Below are 18,108 nucleotides of genomic sequence, written 5' to 3'. Positions count from 1 at the left end.
ATGCAGGCTCTCCCCTGAAGATGCAGAACAAAGGGAGGCCCTCCCGAGACCCCTCCTTTTAAGAACTAACTCACGAAAATGGGGAGAGGGAGCAAAAGGTAATGGGGCCCCGCCGACGTCAGGAAAGCCAGCTCTGAGTGCCGGTGCGGTTCTGGGGAAAAGCCTATTTCAAGGTTCAGGTTTCCCATCTGTGAAACGGAGGTGCCAAAGATGATATGTTTAAGGCTCCTCCAAGAGTTTATTTGTGCTTTTTGGAATGGAGGCAACTCCACCATGTCTATGCCAATCTCCGAGGTTAAACCTGAATCTTTCCAGACCCTGCTCTTAAAACGCACCTACCTCTCCCTTCATGTGCAGATTCCTGCAACCCTCCAACCTCAGGATGAGGGAGAAGTCAGCCCAGGCCAGGCTGGAAGCCCTGGGCTCCTGCAAGAGAAGATGACACCTAGAGAGGGAGACCATACATCAGCACAGGGCCCCAGGGCCCCAGGGCCGGGTGCTGACCCTCTCAGAGGAGCCGGATGCACCACAGCACCTCAACTGAGGCATCTCCTGGATTTGAATTTAAAGAGGGGAGCTGAAGGGAGGGTGAAGTACACTTTTAAGACCAGGCTCCTTTTGTTAGCAGAGCATTGGCGAGGATAATGTAGGGACACTGGCTGAGAGTGGGATCATTAAGTAAGAGTGCATATTTAAGAGCTTTCTGATTTGTGAGAGACCAACCTTTGGCATAATTTTAGCGTGTTGTCACTAATTACGAGTTCCTTTTGAATTTCTGTTAAAATGACACATGAACAATGCATTATTAACGTGCCAATATCATCAAGAACATGTGTCACTGTGTAAGTTCAAGACTCACCAGAGAAGATCCTCTGAGCCTCTTCTGATTTTCTCTCCAACTAGGAAATGGGAGGGAGAGGCAGGTACCATTGCTCCCAAGGCCACATCAGGCTTCGCTGCAGTCGTCAGTCCATCTTCAGGACATGCTCTGGAGCTACCGGTTCTTACAGAGCAGCTGTGCCCTGCTCGCCCTTCTCCATGGATGCTCTGCTCAGGCACTCAACCTGCTGGTGCCAGGAAGGAAAGTGGCCATGTGGAGAGACCAGGGCCAGTTTGCTGGGCAGCCCGCCCTGCTTTCTTCTGGGCCACAGCAGGGTTTGTGGGTCCACGGGCCACTTGTGGTTTAGTGTTACAGTTTTCCAAAACTTTACTCTGTGGGCCTTTGATTTGGTTTTGCACATCCAGCAGCTCGCCTCTCTGTTCTAGAAGCTGAGATGAAATGCCATCTCAGGGCAAGGAGCCTGAGAAGGGCCAGCGCCTGGACCTGGGAGTCAGATTATGTGTGTTGCAAACATTCATGGGTGGACATCTGGGGGCAGGTCTTGCTAAAATCAGCTGGCTCTCCTTCCGAGTCAGTGGGTCTGAGGCAGGACCTGAGCTTCTGCATTTCTGACAGGTTCCCAGGTGAGGCTGATGCTACCACATGTAGAGCATTAAGGGCACCTTTTCTATGAACTTGAGCCTTGGAATAAAGTTCACCTGGATTTAAGTCCTGGCTCCAGACTTACCCAGTTCTGTGACTTTGGGACAAGTTATGTGATATTTCTAATCTGAATTTCCTAGATAGAAAGCGAGAATCATCACTGTACCCACCTATTCAGTTGGCCATGAGGATTCAGGTAGATCATACAAGTGTGCAAGGCCCACCGCTCAGGAGAGGAGAGGGACCTGGGGGGTACTGTGTCTGGCTAAGGCCTCTGCGGTGTCACCCACTTGCTTCCAGAGTTGTACTCATGACCCTTGGCCTGGCCTCAGGGAGGCCCCTAGACCCCACTTCTCTGTTGACAGAACAGGAATAGCAGGAAAGATGCCTCCTTCTGGAGGCACCCACAACAGAGCCACGTTTGCTCAATGGACTTGGCTCCTTCATTACCAAAGACACTCCAGTGGTGTTAGTGATTGAAGTCATGGCTCCTTCCCATCAAACCAGGGGCCCTGTGTGTACCTAACTTCAGGAAATCAATCAATATAGACACTTTGATATGTGTGTTACCTCATCTATACATATGACAGGGGACTCAAATTAGTACTCATAAAACAGTTTACAGAGCTTTGAAAATTAATAGACATGTAAATGAGTTTTTACCAAATCCAAAGTGGAAAGTACTGCCAAAATAAAAGCATTTAAAAAACACACAAAAAACTACTGGTAGCACCTAATGTCCTGACCCCAAGGAACACAGGCATCATCAGCTGAGGCAGTGTTGCTTCTGTGGAGAGGAACCGTCTGTCCCACGTGCAGGGGGAACCTGCAAACCAGGGACTCCTCAGCCCACAGCACCTTCCTTCTCCTGGTAGCTTCTAACACACTCACAGGACAGACTATGGGTTGGAATAAAGGGCCCACTCGGTGGCTTTAGAGGCCTCATTTCCCTCCATTTATTCCAAATGTAATCACATTCCAAAGGCCAAAGCGAATTCCCACTTGCCTGAAGCCACACGCCCCCTGGCCTCTGTCTGACCTAACCTTAGGGGCAGCTTTGCTCCTTGGTCCCATCCTGGTCCTCTCTATGCCCAAGGGAGCCCTCCGTGGGCTGAGATGGGCATTTTTTTTTTTTTTTTTTTTAACAAAACCCACAGTGGAATCTTCAAGTCTAACAACTGGGAGCACTTTGGCCGATCATCGTGTGCAGTGCTCTTAAAGTAAAGGGGCTTAAAGAAGAAACGCCTACTTAAGGGCATAAGATGCTTTAACGAAGAGCCACTGCTTTGACTCTGGAGGACTTCTCAGTCCTGGGAATTCTCCTGGGCAAGACCCGGACGCCACGGGGCAGCGTCGTGATTCCCAGCACGGGTGTGCTCGAAGGACCACCGGGATCCAAACCATCCGTGGAGCTCTTAAAACATGCAGACCCCCAGGCCCACTGCAGGCCTCCCAACTCTGGGGACAGGGCCCAGGAATCTGCATTGGGACAAACTCAGACACAGGGCAAAAATCCTGTGACATGGGACTTTTGAAAAGAGCTTTCTTAGACCATCAACAGGTTAACTGTCCCTTGCCACAGGCAGGAACTGGCCGACGGGCGGGCTCTGTCTGCTTGGCCCTTCCCTTTCTTTCCTCATGGGTGGCCCTTGAACCAGGCTGGCTGAGACGGACATGCCCTGTGCCCGGCCCCCCGTGGCACTCCAAGCTCCCCGTCACTCTGTTGCCTATATGGGACCCTGGCCGTTGAGAGGCTAGTTTCTTCCGTTCACGTGGGCCTGGTGGCCTTCTGCAGCTCCCCCGGCTATCTTCTCAGAAAGTTAAGGAACAACAAATCTCACTACGATCCTCAACTCACCCTTTTTTAGATAAATCTTCTGAAATCTTTGAGCAGGCTACATTTTTTTTTTTTTTTTGGCAAACTAAGTCACGATTCCAGGAATTCTTTATCTGGAATATACCAGAAATACTTTTGTTTCGAGTTGTCCCTCCGTTTCCTTCCTGTGAACATGTGAAATGCAAATGATGCCTGAATATACGAAACAACCCAGGCTGACAGTCATTTTGAAGTGAAGTGTCATATGCTAATATAGTTCCCTTTTTTTTGTATTTTGGATTTGCTCAAAGTGTTTCAGCAAATGCTTTTCAGAGAAAAGGTTCTCTTGTAGAGACACGAGGCGTGATGGGCAAATGGGTTTGCCCGGAGCCACCTGGGGATGGAGGGAGCGAGGGTGGGAGCTGGCATCCTAAGTGACCACACTGGCATCCAGCTGAGGAGGCGGAGGAGCGCCCTGGCCCTGCGGTCGGCTGCCACAGGGAGCCACAGGGAGCGTGGCTTCCTGCCCTGGGCAAATATTCGCTGGGCTGTGATGTGGCTCAGATCCGCAAACACCCCGCTGCCCTCCCCGAGTCTGGCGTCACAGAAATCACAGCACGCAGGGCTGCTCTAGCACGGGGGCTGGTTCTCTCCCGCCTTGCTGGTCACTCTGGGCTTTCCCAAGGGTCGCATATTAGGAAACACTCTCAACTCCAATCTCTCACACCACCCGGTACCTCCCCAAAGCCAGTGCTGGGGTTTCTGTCGCCCCCGGGGGAGGGGCACCATCAGAGCTGCATCCGGATGCCTTCCAAGTTCCCGGGGCAATCGCTCCTCTCTGCCACCCCGGCTTCCTCAGTGTGACAGTCTGAACGCAGGGACCCCCTGCCATAAACACCAAGCAGGCAGTAGCCCCTGATCCCCTTTCATTAGTTGGCATCATGATCCATACACCGAGGTGAGGCGCCCCACGGCTTCACATCACCAGGGGAGGGCTGGTGCCCTCAGTAGTCCTTAGGAATGCCTAGGCCGGGCCCCTTCCCTTTCCCCCTTCACTGCAAGCTCAGGGTGAGGGGCTAGGAGACCCTACCCCTCACTGGGGCAGAGACTGATGGGTGGCAGGTGAGCCCAGCCTTCTTTAACTGCCTAGAGCAGAGGCAGGGAGTCCGCCTTTCCCTCAGTCTCTCACTTGTCTCAAGCCTTTGCTCCAAGGGGTAGCATCAGAGCCGACCATGGGTCCTGGAAAGCCCGAGGACAACAGATGACACTTTGCCCAGGCACTTGGTCGACGCAGTGTGGCTGGAAGCAGCCTCAGCCTCTGCTTTTTCCCTCCTAGAGGTCGTGCAGTGGAAGTGGCAGCCCTGTGCTTGCAGTGTGCCTGCGAGGAGGGCGGTGAGGAAGGTGCATAGAGGCACAGGGACGCTCCGAGGGCCTCCTACCCCTTCCCTTCTGCAGGCAGGGGCCGGCCAGGGCGCGTTGGCAGGTACACCCTTAGGACCTCTCTCTTCCAGTTCCTATGGGGAAGGCTGGCGCTTCCGTAACAAGGGAAAGGCACCATCCCAGAGGCAGCTTTGCCCAACCCGTAAAAACAAACATTAGGATGGTGCCAGGGGCTGGGAGTGAGGGGGGTGGGGAGATGTTGGCTAAGGGCACAAACCTGATGCTAGTAGATAAGTAGGTGAGTCCTGGAGATTTGACTTACAACATAGTGATTATAGGCAGCAACACTGTGTCAGAAACCTCAAAATTGCTAAGAGACTACATCTTAAATGTTCTCACCACACACACATACAAAAGAAAGAATTGTATGAAGTAATAGAGGTGTTAGTGCTATGGTGGTAATCTTATTGCAATAGAAAAATGTATCAAACAATACATTGTATACATCTTACACAATGTTATATGTCAATTACATCTCAATTGAAAACAATAAATTGAAAAAGATGCAGTTTTCATGCCAAGGAGGAGAGAGTCCAGCTAAAATATTCGGGGGGGGGGGGGTGAGGTTAGAGGAAGGAAAACAGCAAAGGACCTGGAATCTGACGGCCTGGGAGCAAGGCGTGGGTAGGAAGTGCCTGGCCACTCTCAGGGCTGCGAGTTACCTGGAAGGGGGCCCTGACCCAGCTCAGACAGTGAAGATTAGATCCTGGCACACCATTATTCCAAGGACCAGAGCTGATGGTGGCAGATCCTTGCTAAGGATGTCAGATTAAAAAGAGAGAGACAGAAGAAAAAAAAAACCCTCATTAAATCTGGATTGGAGCCGGGAAAACAGAACCCCTGCAGCAAAAGGGAATTCCTCTTTTGCTTCCTCTTTGGAAAGGCAAGAGTGTGCATAGTTTCACACGCGTAAAGGCGAATTGCACAACTTAGAAAAGAAAGCGGGTTTTGTTTTTGTTTTTTGGTTTGGTTTGGTTTGGGTTTTAAACACTCAGGTGAGATTAAGCAGGGACCACTGGACTGGAGCGTTTTGGAGGGAGCGCGGGAGGTGACGCCCCCTCACCAGCAGGTGGCGCGTTTTCTTCAGGATTGCGCCCCGACCTCGCCGCCGACGGGCTCCGCCAGACGCCCGAGTCCTCTCGCCGGAAATCGCTATTGCAGATAATAACCCTCCAGTGTCTGGAAATGTTTAATTACCGCGAATGCTCGTTTTTTGCAGCGCCGGCCGCCGCCGCCGAGGTAGCCCTTCGCGAGCGTAGCGCCGCGGGGGTGGTGGGTGCTACCCGCAGGGTTTCCACCCTGACCACGCGGGACTCAGTTACAATGACTTTTCTTCGTCGCCCTCAGTTCGGTTCGACACTGCATCCTTTCCAAGATACTTATTTTCACCTTTGGATAGAGGAAAAGTTCAGTAACCTTAGAACACTGATCTGTTACATGTGCCGAAAATAGTTCTGACAGCTCCGATTTGTGCAAAAAGTAAAAGCTCGTCACGCCTTTTACACCCATGTTACGCTGGCTGCTCACAACATAAGGTTTTATCAGCTCACCTTCCCCACGATCCTGTGCCCGCAGACCACGCAGTTCCACGCGCGCATTCCAGCTCCTTACCCCTTCTCATAAACCAAGGGTGGATGCATTCCCGTGAGCGCGGTTGCATTTGCGAAGGTGCCAAATGGTTACAAGATACTCATGCGCTCCCAAGAACTTACGACACGGGAACTGCCTGGAAACACAGCTCACTTTCCCTTTCACTTTTGATACTGTAACTTGTCTCTCGCCGTCGCGATAAACACCAGCTCTGGCGTTCACCTGGGATTTACTCTCCTGGAGTTGCTTATGTGTTATCGGGGCGCGTTATCTCCAAAGTGTATGTGGCTGTCACGTTGCCTACCTCCCGTGCTGAAAAACCTGCCCCCGAAGCTGGATTTTGACCTGATTGATCGTAATGGTTCCAGAGGAACTATTGAGCCATTACAATCCATCATGTAAATGATTACAGAGGGATACCTAAATCTCCCGGTTATTTGAAACCTCAGCACAGGCATAAAGGGGGGTCTAATGAGCAGACCCCCAATTGTCCACAATGCAGTTACAGGAGAGCTTGCCCTGGAAGAAAAAACTCGCAAGTGCGAAGTAAATTCCATTTTTTAAAAATGAGATCATTTTTTGTGTGGCTAGAGGTGGGGTTCATTTTTAACCCACAACACCCCAAGGCAATATAGGCCACGTTCTAGTTCATTTTCTGGAAGCTGCTCAATTTTTCACTCCAAACACAGGCGGGGACACTTTTCCTGCCCAGCGAACAGGAGTCAGGAGAGGGGCTGGGGTTGGGGCGGGGAGACCAGCAGAAACTGTTAGCACCCCAAGTGTGCCCAGGAAAAGGCAGCCGCGAGGGCTCGCTCCTAGACTGGGCGCAGCGTGGTCAATGACCGGGAGGCTCGAACCCGTTCGGTGGTCGCTCCCTGCCGGACCTCACCAGCACTGGGGGGTAGGGGGGCGCGTAACCCCGACCTGGAGGCCTGGTCGCTACTGGGAGGACCCTTGCCCAGGGCTGCTAGGTCCCGGCAGAGTCTGGGACGCCGCGGGCTCCGCGGTTGCGCCCCGCAGGCTGTGAGCCGGAGCCAGAAGGAGCCTGCGGGAGGGGAGGTGCGCGGGTCCGGTCGCTGGCTGCGGGAGCGCGGGCGGCGGAGTGCGCCAGGCGCGCTGGAATGGGACGGGCGTCCAGACCCGTGTTTCGCTGCCTTCGTTGGGTCCTGGCTGTCGAGGACCTTTACCAAATTCGAAACCTGATGTCCTCGCTAGTCCTAAACGCCTAGGACTTCACTAAAAATTACCCTGGTAGCCCTAACGTGTCCTGGGTCCTGCCCTCTTCAATCCATTCAAGCCCAGTCCAGGCACCAGGCTTGGCACGCTGCGCCCTACACCCTCCTGCCTAGGGCCGGATTCATTTCTCTTAACTAGGCGGGGGAGGGTTTCCCCCTGTTGCGGCATAGGGGTTCCCAGCTTCTTGGGCTTCTTTCTACTGCCTCAGGAACCAGAACCTGGTTGGCCTCCAGGGGACACCGAGGCCATGGTGTGGGGGTCACCCTCCTTGGGAGCTTGGATAGCGATGGAGAACACCTCAGCAAGTAGCAAAACCTGAATTTCGTTGCCCCCAGGGTTGCTGGGGATGGGCATTGTGGGGCACCTAGGAGGAGCGATGTGAAGCCAGGTGTCCCAAACAGGCTCACTGTGTCCTGTCCTGTCCTGTGGTACACTGCAGACCAGCTCCAGGTGAGGCAGCCAGGACTCCTCTGGGAGGTAAGGCCTGAGGATGCTGGGCCATGAGGGACCAGCCCCAACCTTGCTTCCCCATCCTGCCCTGAGTCAGGATCAGTCTTCCTGATAACCTGGCAAAAGCCGCATTAAACAACCAGGTCGCATGGTCCTTTCATTCGATCCCTAAGAACTCTCTACAATAGTTCTTCATTGCTTGGAGTTTTCCAGCGGCGGGTCTTTGAGGTATGTTGGCCAGTGGCCCTGGTTGAGAGGGGAAAGGCAAGTGGAAGGCTGGAGGAAGCACAGTTGCCCCCTGAGGATTTTCCAGCAGGAGGGGGGATCCTACCCCCACACCCATCCCACCTGAATACCGTCTTCCTGGGCATGTCTCCTAACTGTCTGGGCAGCCAGGTGCCCAGTGATCGCAGCCCCCTTCTGCTCTCAAGGGGCTTGGCCCTGGCCTGAAAGTTGCCCCTTACTGGCAGGTCCTAGGACTCCAGCTGCTCACATCTGTGGGACCCTTGTTCCAGCATTAACCTGTGCACGGGGGTGAGTGAGACCCTTTTGGTGCTGAGAGTGCCTCCTCCTGTACAAACCAAAGTCACCTGGGGCTGGAGGGCAGGTTCTGTCCTAAAGGCCCGCTGATGAGACAAGGGTCTCCGCCAACGATGTCTTCTGGGGGCCTTTCCACTATCCTCTCCCTAGTCAGGGAGTGAGACCCTAAAAGCGGCAGAGCAGACCTGCAGACTGAAGCTCAGCCCAGTGGCAACTCCTCTCCAGAGGCAGTGCCTACATGCTGCAGACTCACTAATGCCAGGATCCAGCCCCAAGGGCTAGGAAGAGTCACTCAGCAGCAACCTTGAGGCAGGCTCCGGGAGAGCAGTGTGTGAATCTGGACCCCCAACCCGCCCTGGGGAACCAGCACCTTCTCCCAGACCCAGGGCTGGGTGTTCCAGGGCTGGGGTCACGTGAAGGTCAGCTCCTAGGAGTGGGCAGTCCAGAGCGCAGCAATGGCACTCTCCGCTAAGGCGTAAGCAGTGAGGGCTGAATTTCTCGCAGCCAGGACCCTGACCCCTCTTAGATCCCAAACTCCACCTGAGCCAGTTCCTTGGACTCGGACAAACTTTGCCGCTTGTCTAGCGCGCGCCCGCGCGGCTTTCCAAACTCCCATCCATCCATCCTTCCAAAACAAATGAATCCACGATTAGAGGGTGCGACTGTTCGTTAGGATGGAATCCCAGAAGGTTCTGGGTCCCAGAAAAATAGCTTTTTTTTTTTTTTCACCTCCTTCCCCCTACCCTCTGCCTCTGATCTTTCTAGGGAAATTCATAACCCAGCTCTGGTTGCCGCCCTGGGGTTAAACACCCCGGGATGCCCGGGAGCGCGGCACACCGGGGACCCTCCGACTCCGGGAAGGGATTCTGGGAGAAGAGGCGACTCTGCCCTGGGCCCGAAGCGCGCTGAGCCCAAGCTACGGCGCGCGGATCCCGGTGCGACCCCCGCCCCCCACGTCCGCGGGGCGCGGGCTGTGTCCCAGGCGCGCAGGAGTGGGACCTCGAAACGCGAGGCGACCGGCGCTCTCATCTGCTGGGGGCCGCTTCTTCCAGAGCGACGCGGGTGCCCCCGTGGGCCTAACGACGCAGAAGCGGTCGCCCGGGACTTCAGAGCTGGGAACGCAGGTCCCGGGAGGCCGGGGCTCGGCGAGCGCAGCTGCCAGAGTCGGCTGTCCGGGTCAGCAAAACTTTGTTTCTCAGTGCGCAGGCGCAGGCGGGTTGGGGGGCAGGGGAGGGAGGGGTGGACTCGCGAGGCGCGGGAGGAGGGACGGGGGAGGAGGGCGGGTGGTGGGTTAAAATAAGTAGGCGGCTCGGTGCGAAGGGATGAGTGAGTCTGAGCTCGGTCTCTCCCCGGCACGTTCTCAGCTGCTCCGGGTTTAGACTCAACCCGGGAGCCGCGGGCAGGACTCACCCTCCCCGGCGGGCAGAGCTCCGGGGCCGCCGAGCGCTCCCCGCGCGCCGGGCGCTCCGAGTCCCCGCACCCGGAGAGGGGCCAGGACCCCAGAGCTCCGGGGCCGCCAGTGGAATCCAGTGCCTCTGGCTTCCCGGGTCCCCCGCAGCCGGAGCCCCAGAGACGCGCGGAGCCCCGGACCGCGGCCGAACAAGGTAACTGCAGCCCTGGGCGCCGGCACGGCGACGGGAACGCGGGCGGGACTCCCGGGCTCCCTGTCACCGCGCGTCGGGTGTCTCCTCTCTCACCGTCCCGGGAGGGAGCTCCTCTTGCCCAAGGAGGCTGCAGGACCTTTGCGAAAGTGAGAGCCGCTGCAGCCAAGGGAGGCTGGGGTGCTGGCTCAGCGGCTTCCCGCGCGGGGTCCCCGGCCTCTGACCTCGGGGCAATGAGGGGGTGGGCTTCCGCTACGGCCCCCCGCGGGGCCAGACTCCGCGGGAGCCCCGGCGAGGTGCCCGCGGACTTGGGAGTCAGCCCGTGGGCCCCCCTCTAAGAAAGGGGAGCAGTTCAGCGGGCACAGACTCCCTGAGGTGCGCGCCTTGCTCAGCCTGAACTTAGCTGACGAAGAAGGAAGAGGGGTGCCAGGATGGCCACGGCTGCCGCGGGCCGCGCCAGGGACAGGTGCACGCCTCTCCCGGGGTCGCGCCGTCTGGCGAAGTTGTCTTTTGCGTAGTTGCGCTCAGGTCCGAGGGGGGCTCGGCCGGGGGACGCAGGGCCCGCGCCGGACCCCGTCTGGCTCGCGCGCTCGGCCTTGGGATGTTCCCTTGGGGATGACGGCGCCCTGTGATCGAGGCCTGGAGGGTAACCCGCCGCCGTCCGGGTGGCGCAGGGGGCGCGAGCACCGCTTTCGGATGCGAGACCCGCAGCGGCAGAAACACTATGGCGGTGTCTCCAGGCTGGGGCTTGGGAGGGAAGGATTCGTTTGCTCCGCTGACTGTCCGCAAAGCCAGCCTTCAGGAGAGGTGGGATCGAGAGAGGAGAGGGAAAGAGGTGAGGGGCGGCCTGCTGAGCTAATTTCTCCCCAGAGATGTCTCTGATAAGAATGAAAACTCACATCCAGCCCCCTTTCAGCAGCTGGGGCAGCGGCGGGGCAGGCGCTCGGGGTGTGAAGTAGCTACGAGGGTTTCTTTGTTGCCACAATTTGGTAAATTTCACCTGGGCTAAGAGCCGTGTGCTGGCTTTTGGGAACAGAAACCACGTGCAAGGCTAGTTAGTTTCCCAGGTTCCTTGAGAAGAGAGGGGTTGGCATTCACAGGGGGGTCAAAGTGGGGGGAGCCCAGTGGGTAGATGTTCCACCAGAGGCTCCTTGAAGTAACTGTGATTTCATTAAAATTGGGGAGCGGATCGCTAAGGACGCAACGGGCATTTAAACGCGGCGGGACGGCCGCCTCGCTGAAGGATTCGTTCCATCCAATACTTTGGGAAAATTCAACAAAAGTAGCCGGGGCTGGACGATCCTCCCGCCTGGGGTTCAGACGCCTGTCACTTGTGTTGGGGATTCGATGTCAAGGGTGACTTTCTGGGGCTACTGCTGGGCACCTCCAGGCGCAAGCTCGTGGAGCTCGCGCCTTCCTCATTAATGCAAACAGTTAACTCGCACGCGCTCAATTAGCCCCGGAGAAACCACTTTAATAGCCTCGGCTCCCTCCCCGAATGCCGGGCGCGGGCGGCCGCGGACGCGGGGCTGGCGCTCCACCGCGCGGGACCCGCGCTTCCAACCGCCAAGTGCGCTTGCTGAGAGCAGTCGGGACCCTTAACCGCACCTCCGCGGCCCGGAGGCCCAAGCTCCTCGCCGAGCGGGTGCCTGGCCTGGGGAGAGGGGTTCCCTCTCCTCTTGAAAGATCCAAAGCGTTCACACCGGGGTTCCGGAGCTGGCGGGAGGGTGTGCGGCCGTGTTTTCCTCGCAGCTGCCCGCCAGGAACCGGATCGTCCCTTCGGCCCATTCTTGGTATTAGTGTAAAGAGCCACGTTTCGAACGAATTTCGTCCCGGGGAAAGTCGCTGGCGAGAGTCTGAGGAGCCCCGGCCTCGGACTACGGCAGAAAATAAGAAACTGGCCGCGCCGCCGAGGAAAATAAATTGAGTGTTGGGGGAAACAAGATCAGGCAGATAGCCCGGGAAGGTTGGCTCCCAGCGGTGGCTGCAGGCACCCCCTCCTCCCGCTGTGCGCCCGGGTCTCCGCTCCTGGGGGTGCGCGAGGAAAGGCCAGGTCCGCGCGCGGGGTCTGTGGGTCCTCCCCTCGGGCGCACAGCGGGCTCGGGGCGCCCTGGGCCGCGGGGCAGGCCGAGCCCCCAGAGGAGGGAGCGGAGGCCCTGGCGGCGCCTGGCTGGCCCCGCCGAGCCGGAGATAAGGTCTGATTTCCAGCGCCTGGAGGGGTAGATGAGGTGACAGCGAACCAAAGAGCAGTCACCTCGCGGAGGTCCCGCCGACCTTTGAAGTTGGCGAGTTTTCTCCCCGCCCCCCCCCACCCCAACACGGCCCTGCTCGCTCTCTGGCCCAGCTCCTATTTTGCCTCTCCGCGTCCCAGGTTCTAGGACGGTCTCGGCGTGTCCCCGGCGCGACCCTCGCTCCGAGCAGGAGAGAAAACTGGCGCGGAGGCCGCGGCTCTGCGCGCCGCCCGCGCGCACTCCTGCTCCCGAGGCGCGATCTCCGCGGATCCTTGCCTCCGTAGCCCCAAGGCTGAATTAATTGCTGCGGTCAGACTAGGTTTTCATTTGGCTGCTCATTTAACCAGCGCAAGCAGATCTTTCCGGGCTCTGGGAGTTTTGAAACCCCCACCCCTACCCCCAGCAGAGCCTCTTTCCTTTTGGTCCAACGCACAGCGAGGGACCCTCCTGCCAGCCTCCTGCGGAAAAAGTTCCCGGGTCCAGAGTGTCCGCGCTCCTCCCGGCAGGAGCGCGACACTTTCTGCTCATTGAAAGGCTGCGCGGCAGGGAAAGGCGGCTGAGTCTAGGCCCGGGCCTGGCGGAGGGTGAGCCAGGCCGGCGTCGGTGTGCGCCGGAGAGGAAGCTCGGCGGAGTCCCGGCATCCCGGCGAAGGGGACTCACTGCCCTTTAGAGGGGACACCTGAGCAAGAGCAGAGGATGAAGAGGGGAAAAGGAAGGGGGCCGCGGGGATGGAGAGAGGCAAAGGAGGCAGCTGCCCGAAGCACCCTGCTCCCACAAGGCCTTCCTGAGCAGCCCTCAGCCCAGGGCCGGGACCAGAGGGAGCTCAGCTTCAGGGAGGGTGTGCTTTTCACGGCGGTGCTCCTTGCTTCTGCCTCCACTAGAAGGACTTAAGTGTGTGGGAAGGACAGAGATAAAGGTCTCTCTGCGGAGCACAGACCTGTCCATGGAGGCTGGAGATTCTGACCAAAGAGGCCAGGAGATGCCAGCCGGGTGGTCACTTCAGCGTGGCTTCCCTCTGGCCTTGCTCAGCTCCCTGGTCTTACAGTTGGGTGGTGGCGAGACCGCGGCAGCTGAGGCAGGCCTTGTTGCTCCCTTTGGCCCATGGGCAAGCCCACCTGCCCAGGGCTCACTTTGCATACAAACATCCCGAGACCCCAAAGCCCCTGCCCCCCTTTTTACGCCGTAGGGAGGGCACTGGAGCCCCCTTGTGTGCAACTGCAGGTGTTTGACTGTTAATGCAGAATGGGTGTCAGTGTCCTCCCTGAAGTGAAGGTGATCCCCAAGGGCGTCAGTCCACAAACAGCTTCAGAGAGGGTGTTGTCAGCAGGGCTCCTTAATGGTGAGTCAGAAAAGCACATTTGTGGTCAAAGTTGAGAGTCTGAAGGAGAAAATGAGATGCATCTAGAGGCCAAACCGAAGGTCAGCTGGGAGACCTAACGCAGGGGGGCTGGGCGATGTGTGGATTTGTGTGGATTTGTGTTTGCGTGGAGTGCAGCGTGATCCCTCGCGTGTATGTGTGTGTTGTTCCCTGCGTGTTGTTTTGTGGCGGGACACTGGCGTCCCACTTAATCTTTGCACCCTGTTGTCAACTCTGCTTGGGAACGTGTGGATCTGTCAGTGTGCGTTTCTGTGTTTATTTGCGCATGGATATGTAAGTGTGCTTCCGAGTTCCTGTTGTGTTTGCAGGAGAGTGTACTTCTGTGTGGACTCGGGCTGAAAGTTTCTACATGTCAGTTTCCCCGTTTCTGCCTTTCTCTGTCTCATGTACACACCATAGTCCTGCGTTTCAGTCGGTTGCATTGCATTGGATTTAGTTTCCTGCTGATTTCTCTATCAAATTGCGTGTTTTTGCCAGAGGCCATTTGGAGGGAGCCCTCAGATCAGAGAGGGTTCCTGGTTTGGGGGTGGCTTTTGTTTGTTTGTTTGTTTTAGGTCTGTGGGTTCTGTGGGTGGTGTCAGCTTCTGCCCTAGGGGACAGAAAGGGTGTAGCCGGGCTGGAATTCAGAAGGCCGATGATGACCCTGAACTTTCCCTCTCCCCACGCCCCTCTTTTCTTTGCAGATCCTGATTGAGAACCTACCACACCTGCCACAATGGGTAGCAAAACCTTGCCGGCGCCAGTGCCCATCCATCCCTCCCTGCAGCTCACCAACTACTCCTTCCTTCAGGCAGTGAACGGCCTGCCCGCGGTGCCCTCGGACCACCTGCCCAACCTGTATGGTTTCAGCGCGTTGCACGCTGTGCACCTGCACCAGTGGACGCTGGGCTACCCGGCCATGCACTTGCCAAGATCCTCTTTTTCCAAAGTGCCAGGAGCCATGTCCAACCTGGTGGACGCGCGCTTCCAGCTGCCCGCCTTTCCCTGGTTCCCCCACGTTATCCAGCCCAAGCCGGAGATCACTGCTGGAAGCAGTGGCCCAGTGGCGCTCAAGACCAAGCCGCGGTTTGATTTTGCCAACCTGGCCTTGGCCGCCACGCAAGAAGATCCGTCCAAGCTTGGCCGCGGGGAGGGTCCCGGCTCCCCAGCTGGTGGGCTGGGCGCCCTCCTGGATGTGACCAAGCTGTCCCCGGAAAAGAAGCCCACGAGAGGACGCCTGCCTTCCAAGACCAAGAAGGAGTTCGTCTGCAAGTTCTGCGGCCGCCACTTCACTAAGTCCTACAACCTGCTCATCCACGAGCGGACGCACACGGATGAGCGGCCCTACACCTGTGACATCTGCCACAAAGCCTTCCGGAGGCAAGACCACCTAAGAGACCACAGGTGCGGCACTATGGGTGGTCCTAGCAGGAGCTGCCAGCCTGCCTCTGTCATCTTCATCATCCTCTCTAATGAGGGGGTTCTTGAGACCCCCCCACCTGCTCCCCAGCTTTTGGGAATTCCCTCAAATTGCGAAGGAAACTAAACTATACAGAGCTCAGGGGTCATTTCTTGGAGCACGGGCTGAGTCAGGTGTCCATGAGCTCCGGACAAGCAGGCGTAACTCCCATACCCCTTCCTCCATCCGCAGCGCTGTCCAATAGAGTTCTGCCGTAACAGAGGGTGACACCTGACGCATGTGACAATTCAGGACTTGAAATGTTGGAACAAGTGTGACTGACAGACTAACTTTTAAATTTTATTTAATTTTAATTTTAATAGCCACATGTGGCTAGTGGGTTCCACCTTGGACAGTGCAGCTCCAGCAAACTGTCCTACCCCAGGCCCCCTCACTCACCTTCGGCGCTGACCCAGGCCTTATAAGGAGCCCCGCTGGCTCCTCCTGGGGAAGGCGGGCGCTGGGCCTGGCTGGACCTTCTAGGGCTCAGAGACTGCTCAGCGCTCTTTCACTTCCCTGCTCCATCCACAAACTCAGCTTTTTGTCAGCTCCACACTAGGCACCCCATAGCCCCCCCCCCTTTTTTTTTTTTTTTTGCAGGCAAGCGCCTTGGAGCAGTGGGAGGGGATCTTGGGCAATTGTTTATAGCTTGCATCATTTTGCAAGGATTAATTAATTCTGTCTTTTTTTTTTTTTTTTTTGTCTTCAGATATATTCACTCCAAAGAAAAGCCCTTCAAGTGTCAAGAGTGCGGGAAAGGATTCTGCCAGTCCAGGACTCTCGCTGTCCACAAGACGCTACACTCACAGGTGAAGGAGCTCAAAACCTCCAAGATCAAATGCTAAACAGAGCCTCCTGGTCGCCGGGACCCTGGGGCGCACCGCCGCCTCCTCCACAGGGACCAGAATCCCAAAGGCGACTCTAGCGGACCGCAGGAGGGGCTCCCGGACCTTCCCTGGTCCCAAACAAAGTCCCTTGGGTCCGGGGCGCACGCAGAACTAAGGAGCCGCGCCCGGGGCCCTGACCCGGCCGCCAGGGCGGCTCCCCCAGGACGCGGCTAAACTCTTGGCCAAAAGGCGGTACTCACGTGGCGGAAGGGAAACTGCATTTAAAAAAACAAAACACGAAAGCTCCGCGGAGCCGCAGCGGCGCCTCTCCCAGAAGTATTACTTTTTCTATTGTTATTTTATACGTTTTCTTTATTAATTTTTTTTCTTTGACCATATAAGCTTGTAACTCTGACTGCGGAGAAGAGGGGAGAGGAAAAGTTCTGCGCGCTCGCAGCTTCCAGACCCCCCTCCCGCCCCGCCTCACCCACCCCGCCCCACCCCGCCCCGCCCCACCCCCGGGAGCCTGCCAAAGTGTAATCCATGTATCTGCTTCAGCAGCCGCCGGGGACCGACCGGCCCCGCAGCGCCCGCTCCCCGTGGCCGAGGTGCCCGCCGAGGGCGCGCGCGGGGCTGGGTGTGCGGGGCGGGGGCGCGGGCCGGGGCTGGAGGGGGCCTGGCCTCCCGCTGCCCCCGAGCGGCGCCCGTCTCGGGCAGCGAGCTGCTGGCCAGGAGCAGGGCGTTGTATTGCGATTGGCACTTTATGCTGACCATCGGTAACGGACATTTATCACTGGAGTTTTTTAAAAAAATATGAAATAAACGGTTATTTTACAGGCATTGCAGGATGGACAGTTTCCCTCCCCGACGCAGGAAACTGGGCGGCGCCTTTCTTTGGGTGGTGCGGGTTTCCCTGCTGACCCCAGCCTGTCCCACTGTCAGAACCGCGGCCTTATTGGGGCGATAGGGAAGGGGTGGGTGGAGAAGCCCCCTCTGTCCCGGTGTTGGTCTACCTCGGACCCCAGCCCATATTTTTATTTTCTTAATTTTTTTCTCCACTTTGGTCTTAGGGTCTCAGTCTCCCCACTTCTTGTCTCCAAGGGGCTTTGACGTTACAAAGAAGCCCAGGCTTCGGCCAGTATGTTGGCCGTGAGAAATCCCAACATCTCTGGGTGCCCGGGTCGCCTAGGGTCCATTAAGGGAACAACAGAATGTCACCCACCTCCCCAACCCGTGCCCCCGGCCCCCACTGGCCCCTGGCTTCAGCTTTGGCGTGGGAAGGATGACTTCACACAGCCGGCCTCACACTGTAACCGTCCGGTCCCCAGGGCCCCAATACCCAGCTACAAACACATGGCCACCGCTGCCTCCCCGCCGACGCAAGCCTGCATCCCTCCCCCTAGGATCCCGACGGAACCCCGGCCCGAGGATTCCCTGCCGCGCTGGAGCCGGTCGGGAACGCGGGGGCGGGCGCTCCGGGAGGCCCGGGAAGTTCAGGAGAAATCGGAGTCCGCCCTCCACAAGTTGAACCTTCCAAGGGGCGTCTAGTTTTCCCACAATTAGAGGCCAGGCCGCCGGGGGCTCCCCTGCTGGGGCGGGGCTCCCCCAGCTCCAGCGCCTTGACCGCGGGGTGAAGCCGGCGGGGGCGCCCACGGCCTTTCCCAGGCGGAGCGCGGCCTCCCGCGCTGCTGTGACCCGCGCTCAGCGGCCGCAGGCACTGTGGGGGTCCAGCTTCACAGTACTAAGAACCCCAAATCCCAGCCTCGGGCAGGGCCCGGCGGCCTGAGGGAGCGGGCGGGGGCTGGCGGAGTTAAAGCGCTCCAGCCTTGCACTGCGCCACCCCCACTGCGCTCCTCCCGGGCTGCCTCTCGGCCCCCGCGGGCTCGGGACCCACCGCCTCCCCGCGGCCTCAGCCTGGCCCCCGCGGATGAGCCCTGCCCTCCGCGGTTGCAGCCGTGCTGCCCCCTGCTGGACAGGCCCGGAGGGGCGGCCCGGCACTGCGCGCACCTCTTTGGGTCCTGCCCGCAGCCCTGGGTGACTCGCCGGCCGCTCACAGGGCTCAAACCCCCCTTGACTGG

General features: G+C 57.9%; 1 protein-coding gene across 1 annotated transcript; it reads left to right on the top strand.

Moving 5' to 3' along the window:
- The first annotated feature begins 9,874 nt into the window (after nt 1-9,874).
- Nucleotides 9,875-16,504, top strand: OSR1 (odd-skipped related transcription factor 1). Its single transcript, XM_016224747.2, has 3 exons — nt 9,875-10,159; nt 14,449-15,148; nt 15,913-16,504. Exons 2-3 carry the CDS (start codon nt 14,481-14,483, stop codon nt 16,046-16,048), a joined length of 804 nt encoding a protein of 267 aa, XP_016080233.1. The 5' UTR covers nt 9,875-10,159; nt 14,449-14,480; the 3' UTR covers nt 16,049-16,504.
- The last annotated feature ends 1,604 nt before the right edge of the window (nt 16,505-18,108 follow it).

The sequence above is a fragment of the Miniopterus natalensis genome, chromosome 13 (genome assembly GCF_054644295.1).
Source record: "Miniopterus natalensis isolate mMinNat1 chromosome 13, mMinNat1.hap1, whole genome shotgun sequence".
Classification (NCBI taxonomy): Eukaryota; Metazoa; Chordata; class Mammalia; order Chiroptera; family Miniopteridae; genus Miniopterus; species Miniopterus natalensis.
Note: the sequence above shows the minus strand (reverse complement) of the source record. Positions and strands in the feature narration are given on the sequence as shown.